The sequence below is a fragment of the Vicia villosa genome, linkage group LG6 (genome assembly GCF_029867415.1).
Source record: "Vicia villosa cultivar HV-30 ecotype Madison, WI linkage group LG6, Vvil1.0, whole genome shotgun sequence".
Lineage (NCBI taxonomy): Eukaryota > Viridiplantae > Streptophyta > Magnoliopsida > Fabales > Fabaceae > Vicia > Vicia villosa.
Genome location: NC_081185.1, coordinates 24,098,023 through 24,105,971, shown reverse-complemented (window position 1 = coordinate 24,105,971; position 7,949 = coordinate 24,098,023). Strand labels below are relative to the sequence as shown.

General features: G+C 40.8%; 2 protein-coding genes across 3 annotated transcripts; one reads left to right on the top strand and one right to left on the bottom strand.

The window, feature by feature from the left end:
- The first annotated feature begins 2,522 nt into the window (after positions 1–2,522).
- LOC131613379 (protein MAINTENANCE OF MERISTEMS-like) lies at positions 2,523–4,273 on the top strand. Its single transcript, XM_058885053.1, has 3 exons — positions 2,523–2,808; positions 2,897–3,165; positions 4,270–4,273. The coding sequence occupies exons 1-3, from the start codon at positions 2,608–2,610 to the stop codon at positions 4,271–4,273; spliced, it is 474 nt and encodes a 157-aa protein (XP_058741036.1). The 5' UTR covers positions 2,523–2,607.
- Positions 4,274–4,935: 662 nt separating this feature from the next.
- Positions 4,936–7,639, bottom strand: LOC131609011 (heat shock 70 kDa protein 4-like). 2 transcript variants are annotated; one of them, XM_058880631.1, is made up of 2 exons: positions 7,301–7,639; positions 4,936–6,815 (listed from the first exon to the last, which is right to left on the bottom strand). In XM_058880631.1, the coding sequence occupies exons 1-2, from the start codon at positions 7,512–7,514 to the stop codon at positions 5,086–5,088; spliced, it is 1,944 nt and encodes a 647-aa protein (XP_058736614.1). In that variant the 5' UTR covers positions 7,515–7,639; the 3' UTR covers positions 4,936–5,085. The 2 variants fall into 2 exon arrangements, with proteins under 2 accessions (XP_058736614.1, XP_058736615.1); XM_058880632.1 differs by having other exon boundaries at positions 4,936–6,820; positions 7,306–7,639.
- Positions 7,640–7,949: the final 310 nt, after the last annotated feature.

Sequence of the window (7,949 nt, the reverse complement as noted above, 5' to 3'; positions counted from 1 at the left end):
TCGCAATTCGACTCTGCTTAACCGTTGAATTGCGATATCTTTAACCGTATGCTTAATCCGGCAATAGGGATATATATCTTACGATGTCGATCACGCTTGTTGAATGATATTGTGTTCAAATAGGATAGAGATCGTAGTTGTATCAATCGATGATAAGTAGAACCCGAAACAGTGAATTCGTTTGCATTTTAATCACTTATTTCAAAACAGCTTATTTTCAGAATCACTTATTTTAAGCGCTTTTTCTGTAATTCGACCACCAAACCAACCCCCCCTTAATCGATTTAGCTTTTAGTTAATAAAAATCAAGAATCCTTGCGATACGACTTGAGCCATTGTCGCTATACTACGTTTTTGAAAACTACTCGTTTTGACCCGCGAGCGACAGCGGATCACTAACAGCATATATTGGTGGTTACTTCTCGTTGGATTTTGTCAGTGTGTTCTGGTCTTGGTGGTGCTTTTGAATATGCAGCTAAGGAGAAGTGGTTATCTGGTATTGTCTTAGTTTAATCTAGTGCAGTTGGTATAACCTAGTGCGTTTAATTTGGAGATGATTTTATATGTTCAAGAGCAGACTGATTATTAGTATCCGCTGATCAAGTTGTCAAGTATTACTTTTTATGGTATATATACTTTGTTGTATGTGATGATAGATTCAATTTTGCCAAAATCATTAGCTAGCACCATTTCAGATGGTGTCCCTAACACATTGTTTGTTTCCCATGAAAGTGAAAGGATGGAAAGTTGTAAGGAGTGAAAGTTTTAAGTAAAATGTGCTTCCACCATTTGATATATGTGTCATAGGGGAATGAAAGTTTAAAATTGATGGGTCCCACACTCATAATCTTTCCTTCCTATATTGCAAAGAAAATAAACATGAACCATTAATACAATCAAAATGACTAAAACACCCAATTTGTAAATATATATTTTTTGAAAATTTCTTTGCCAACCTCCCAACCTTCTAGTTAACCTCTGGTGAAAAACCCAAACTACCCCTGACTTCGGACATGAACTTCCGAACTGCATAAAAAAGGTGTTTTCGGAAGTTCATCTCCGAAAGCGCCTTTTTTTTTAAAAAAATTGTCTCATTTCGGAAGTTCATTTCCGAAAACAGCATTTCGGAAATGAACTTCCGAAACAATGCGTGTTCTGCAGATTAAGCAGAACACTCCCCCTCCCGCATTCATTTACCCTAATCCAACATCAAACAACACCATAGGCGAAATTTTGTTAAAAGACTTCCAAGGCAACATCAAAGGCTCCAACAAGCTTCCTATACTACATTAAAAAGCACTCCAACCTCTTCAATTGGTAAGCATTATGAGTTTTAGATCTATGCTTAAAATTGATATTAGGGTGTTTACAAATAGGAAAATATGTATTAGGTTAGGTTGGTACTGGTATTTAGGATGTTTAGAATGTGTAGACATAGGTTTAAAGTTTGATTTTGGGGTCTGCCATTGTAGGTTGCAGAAAAGCTCTGCGCAGGGGTGTTTCGGAAGTTCATTTCCGAAAACACCTCCATCCCAGTTTCGGAAATGAACTTCCGAACTGTATCAGAAGTGCATTTTTTTTGTTTTTTCATTTGTCTCGCATATTAATCGATTTCGATTGTTTACAGGAACATGTCAGGCAACCAACCAGCACGCATCAGACAGGGCAGGGAGTCGCAGACTGCGTCGGCTAGACGCGAGCGGGCGGCGGCGCAGCTGGCGTCGACACGCGGGCGGGGCCGGGGACGCCGTGTGCACGTTCCACAGGACTTGGTGGAGAGTTCATCTGCTTCAGGCTCTAGGAGTAGGCTGGCTCGGGTATCTTCTTCCCGCCAGCGAGAGGAGGAGGATGAGGATGAGGAGGAGGAGGAGGTCATACCGGATGTTGACCCTCCAGTCGGGGAGGAGGAGGAGCAGGAGGAGCAGGAGGTGGATAGCTATCCGGGAGGGCCTTTTGACACTTCCCTGCTGATTCACTACCAGGATCACGTCGCTCGGCGGATCTGGGAGGGAGAGGTATTTTTTTTAACTTAGCCGTTTATTTGTCACCATTTTTTATAATTTTACCGTTTATTTCTCGCTTATTTGTTTTTTTTTGTAACAGGAGAGAGAGCCATTGAAAATGGTGAACCACTCCAGGAAGATTTTCGGTCTGTTTAAACCAGCAGCTCAGTGGTTTAACGACCATGTGCGAGGTTCAGGGCTTTGCGGGCTCTGCATGACCGGGTACACCACCATCAGCATCGGCATGCAGGGGGCATTTGTGGAGCGCTGGCACAAGGAGACGTCTTCTTTCCACTTGCCGGTGGGGGAGTTGACGATCACCTTGCATGACGTCTAGTGTCTTCTCCACCTGCCTATTAGGGGGCCGCTGTTGGACCACTCCAGGATCCAGAGGGTCGAGGCCATTGAGTGGATGATGCACTATTTGGGCCTGCCGCACGAGGTTGCTCACTTTGAGTGCGTCACGACTTATGGGCCTCATGTCCGGTTCACTACACTGAGCATCTATTTTGAGTTCCACCTGGACGCGGCGGCCGAGGCCGAGCAGGAGGGTAACGACCTATTCAGGGAGTACCACCGCGGCTGCGCTCTCCGGTGCTGGTACATGCATGTGGTAGGCGCTGCATGCTTTGTGGACAAGAGTGTCAGGTACGTCGACGTGGCCTACCTCCGCTATTTCATGGACCTGGATACCGTTCACCAGTGGAACTGGGGGTCAGCTACTCTGGCATATCTCTACCAGAAGCTGAATGAGGCCTCCAACTGGAGGACGAGGCAGTTGGTCGGATCCTGCACACTGCTTACGGTACGTTTTATTTTAATACATTATCATATTTATTTATTTATATATGTTTCGTATTTAATTTTAATACAATATCTTGTTTCTGTTTCAGAGCTGGATCATCTCCTACTTCTCCCGCATCCACGGCTTTCACATAGATCCTGCGTACGTGGACGCCATGCCCAGGGCCGCCAGATACGCTCTCCAGAGGGGGAACGATGCGGTGGGACCATACCGTCTGTACTTGGACCGCACGATGCACGACGACGTCACCTGGAGGCCGTTCGTCGACTACGCTCAGATTGTCCCCTTTGACGGCATTGCTCTATATTCAGGCTGGTTGGCATGCGGGACCGGCATCATGGTTCGATATCTCCCTGAGCGGTGCATGCGTCAGTTGGGATTCGTGCAGCGGATACCCAGGTCACCCTTTGAGGCTGCTCCCGACACTGTGACCCGAGTGCAGCTCACTGCCATATGGGAGCATTGGGAGGATCATGTGGTACCGCTGGAGTACCGTCTCACTCGGGTCACCCAGGACTGGCACAGTGAGGAGGGATACGTCACATGGTTCTACCGGGTGTCACATCCTCTTCTGAGACCCGACATTCCCGGCGCTCCTAGGCCAGCACACGAGGAGATCCTGGAGAACCAGCAGGCCGAGGATGATCACGCCATTGATCTCATGCCGATCTGTCAGCGGATATCGATGCTTGGGCGGGACGCGTTGGATCGAGGTATCGTTGATCAGGGCGGTCCAGAGGCAGTCGCCGTGATGGAGATGATCGTCACTGATGCGGGCCGTGCGGCGGGGTACAGGCGGCAGAGGAGGGCCCAGGGTGAGAGGGTTAGGCATACCCAGTAGTGGTCGGGTTTATTTATTTTTTGATTTCGGATTGTATATTCCGCACAGTATTATTATTATTTTCGGATTGTATATATTATTTTCATCGGATTAGTATTTTTTTTTTTGTTTATTTATCATATTAGTATTTTCAGTTTATCTATTGCTTATTTTATTTGGCGTTTGCGTTTAATTAAAATGCGAGACTGTTATGAAAAAACATTAAAAAAAACACAGTTTCTGCATAATTCGGAAGTTCATTTCCGAAGACACCCCCCATGAGGTGTTTTCGGAAGTTCATCTCCGAAGGCACCCCCCATGGGGTGTTTTCGGAGATGCACTTCCGAATTAAGGAAATTTTTTAAAATAAAAAAGCGCTTCGGAAGTTCATTTCCGAAGCAGGGGTATTTTGAGATTTTCACTGGGGGTGACCCCCGTAGAGAGGTGGCCAAAGAAAAAACCATATTTTTTTTACAGAGCAGTCTTATTACCACTTCAATTTATCATTTTTCTCATTTAAATCTTTTAGATACAAATTATTCTATTCTTTTTACATGAATGAATGTTATTTTTTAAAAAAAAATATATATTTTTGCGGCCTTTATATAATATAATTAATTGTATTAAGTTATTAAATATAGATAAAATAAATTTGGCAAAGATATTTTAAAGCAAAATTGTGAAGTATGGTATATTTTGAAATTATATAAATTATTAAAATAAATATTACTTAAGAATGATAAAAATAAAATTATTTAAGACTTAAATAGTTTTTCTTCAATTTTAAACAAATGTTATTATCGTCATTACATAATATCATATTTTTCTTTCTTCTCATTTTTTATCTCCTTTCACTCATAACAAATAACTAAAAAGTTATTCCTCTTACTACTTTTTTAGCATCGAAACTAGTTATTCCTCTTACTACTTTTTTAGCATCGAAACATAGCATAATGCTAATCGAGATTTCTAGTTTTGGTTTCTGCTGTATCAGTCGAATGTAACAGCAAGAGTCATTTTTAATCTGTCAGATATTAACATAATCATCATGGTAGAAAACTGTTGTGGTGTCACTCATTAGAATGAGCTCATTAATAGTATTCATTCTTTCTTTTGCCTTTAATAGTTCACCGTTTGACAAATAATTCTTGCAATGTACTAACTTTAAGTGATTTAAAATTAGAATGAAGGTCCAGATGATATAAATAGAATGAGTGGCTAGAAATGGCCAGCAAAATTATTTCATTGCATTACCAAAAAGAATCGATACATATAACTTTCACAATCAAACACAAAAACTGTAACCATATCAGAAAGGAATTTGCCAAAACACTGACCAATAAATATTCTAAAACCAAATTAAAATTAAAAAGATCCGGAACAAAATAAAACCAAAAGTAAAATTAAAACTTAAATGGGTCTGGAACAAAATGCCCAACCCAAATTTAATCAACAACTTAGTCGACTTCTTCAATCTTGGGGCCAGCACCACCTGCAGCTGGAGGAACTTCATCATCATCCCCACCCACGTCAGGAGCAGCTCCACCTTGGTACATCTTAGCAATGATTGGATTGCAAAGACTCTCAAGTTCCTTCATCTTATCTTCAAACTCATCAGCTTCAGCCAATTGGTTGTTATCCAACCAAGTAATTGAAGCATCAATTGCATCTTCAATCTTTTTCTTGTCATCAGCTGAAAGCTTTGAAGCAATTTTTTCATCTTTAATCGTGTTCCTCATGTTGTAAGCATAGTTTTCCAAAGCATTCTTTGCATCAACCTTCTTTTTGTGTTCCTCATCTTCAGCCTTGTATTTCTCTGCTTCCTCAACCATCTTCTCGATCTCTTCCTTTGAGAGTCTGCCTTTGTCATTGGTAATTGTGATCTTGTTCTTTTGACCGGTTGTTTTGTCCTCAGCAGAGACATTCAAGATACCATTAGCATCAATGTCGAAACAGACTGTGATCTGAGGAACACCACGAGGAGCAGGAGGAATGCCAGAAAGCTCAAATTTACCCAACAAGTTGTTGTCTTTTGTTCTTGCCCTCTCACCTTCATATACTTGGATCAAGACACCAGGTTGGTTGTCTGAGTAAGTAGAGAAAACTTGCTCCTTCTTGGTTGGAATTGTTGTGTTCCTTTGAATCAATACAGTCATGACACCACCAGCAGTTTCCAAACCAAGAGACAATGGGGTGACATCCAAAAGCAACAAATCTTGAACCTTCTCATTACCTTCGCCACTCAAAATAGCTGCTTGGACAGCGGCTCCATAAGCAACAGCCTCGTCAGGGTTGATACTCTTGCAAAGCTCCTTGCCATTGAAGAAGTCTTGCAAAAGCTGCTGAACTTTAGGAATCCTAGTGGAACCACCAACAAGAACAACATCATGAACTGTGCTCTTGTCCATCTTAGCATCCCTCAAACACTTCTCCACAGGCTCCATACACTTCCTGAAGAGATCCATGTTAAGTTCCTCAAACCTAGCACGAGTGATTGTTGTGTAAAAATCAACACCCTCATACAAAGAATCAATCTCAATGGTTGTCTGTGCAGTTGATGAAAGAGTTCTCTTCGCTCTCTCACAAGCAGTTCTCAACCTCCTAAGTGCCTTAGGGTTTCCACTAATATCCTTCTTATTCTTCCTCTTAAACTCTTGTACAAAATGGTTAACCATCCTGTTATCAAAATCTTCACCACCAAGATGGGTATCACCAGCAGTGGCCTTAACTTCAAAAATACCCTCTTCAATAGTAAGAAGTGACACATCAAAAGTACCACCACCCAAATCAAAGATCAACACATTCTTCTCACCAACACTTGTTGCCTTTTTGTCAAGACCATAAGCAATAGCTGCAGCAGTAGGCTCATTGATTATCCTCAAAACATTCAAACCAGCAATGGCACCAGCATCCTTTGTGGCTTGACGCTGGGAGTCATTGAAGTAAGCAGGAACAGTAACAACAGCATTCTTGACAGTAGAACCGAGATAAGCCTCAGCAATCTCACGCATCTTAATGAGCACCATAGAGGAAATTTCCTCAGCAGAAAATTGCTTGTCCTCACCCTTGTAGTTAACCACAATCATAGGCTTTTCACCAGCACCGGCTATAACCTTGAATGGCCAGTGCTTCAAATCACTCTGAACAGAAGCATCAGACACTCTCCTTCCAATCAAACGTTTTGCATCTAAAGTATATACAAATTCAAATCACCAATTAGCACACAAACTAGTTAAAACTCATAAAACAAAATACTAACAGCCAAGCATATCATCATATCAGTATGTCACATTGACACAACTTATAATGTAAATTCAGAAATCTAAAACTGAACAATACTTTTACTTCATACTAGTATTCAATAGAACAGATTCATAAATCACTATAGATCCCACAAATTTATAGGTTTTGCATCTAAAGAATGTAGATATTCAAATCACCAATTAGCACACAAACTGATTAAAACAAAATACTAACAACCAAGCATATCATCCTGTTACAAACTTAGATCCAACAAAATCAAACAATACTTTTTCTTTATACTAGTATTCAATATGACATTAAGAAACCATATAGATCCAACAAAATCATGGGTTTTTTACCTAAAAAAATTAAAATAAATACATTCATATGAAAATCAAGCATGTAACAGTGCGAAGTTAAAAATCTTACCGAAGACGGTGTTGATTGGGTTCATGGCGACCTGATTCTTGGCGGCATCACCGATCAACCTTTCACTATCGGTAAAAGCGACATAAGACGGCGTCGTACGGTTTCCTTGATCATTGGCAATGATCTCGACCCTATCGTGCTGCCATACTCCAACGCAGGAGTATGTTGTACCGAGATCGATTCCGATAGCTGGACCTTCTCCTTTTCCGGCCATTGTCGAACAGATTTTGAAAGCTAGGGTTTGGTTTTGAATAGAGGAGGCGAAAGAGAAAAGAGTTCGTTAGGGTTATGATTTCGCAGCTGTGATTTGCAGAATGAATTTGTAAAATTAGTGTTTGATTTGATTTTTATAGTTGAATTTTAGGATTCTAGAAAGTTCTATTGGTTCCTTTGGAGTAGAATAATGGGACGAATGCCAATAGTGTTGAAGCACGTGTACACGGTTTTTGCTGCTTCCAGATTCTTCTTTCTTCAAATCAAATCAAGTGTTGGATTCAATTAAGGGGACAACTTCTCTACCCATCACAAAAAGTTGGGTATTGTACCTTCAACCAATCACATGATACCACCTAATCTTAACACATTTAATTATTTATTAAATATTATAATTGTTTGTTATTTTCAAAGCATTTTACACAAGAGGTAACCT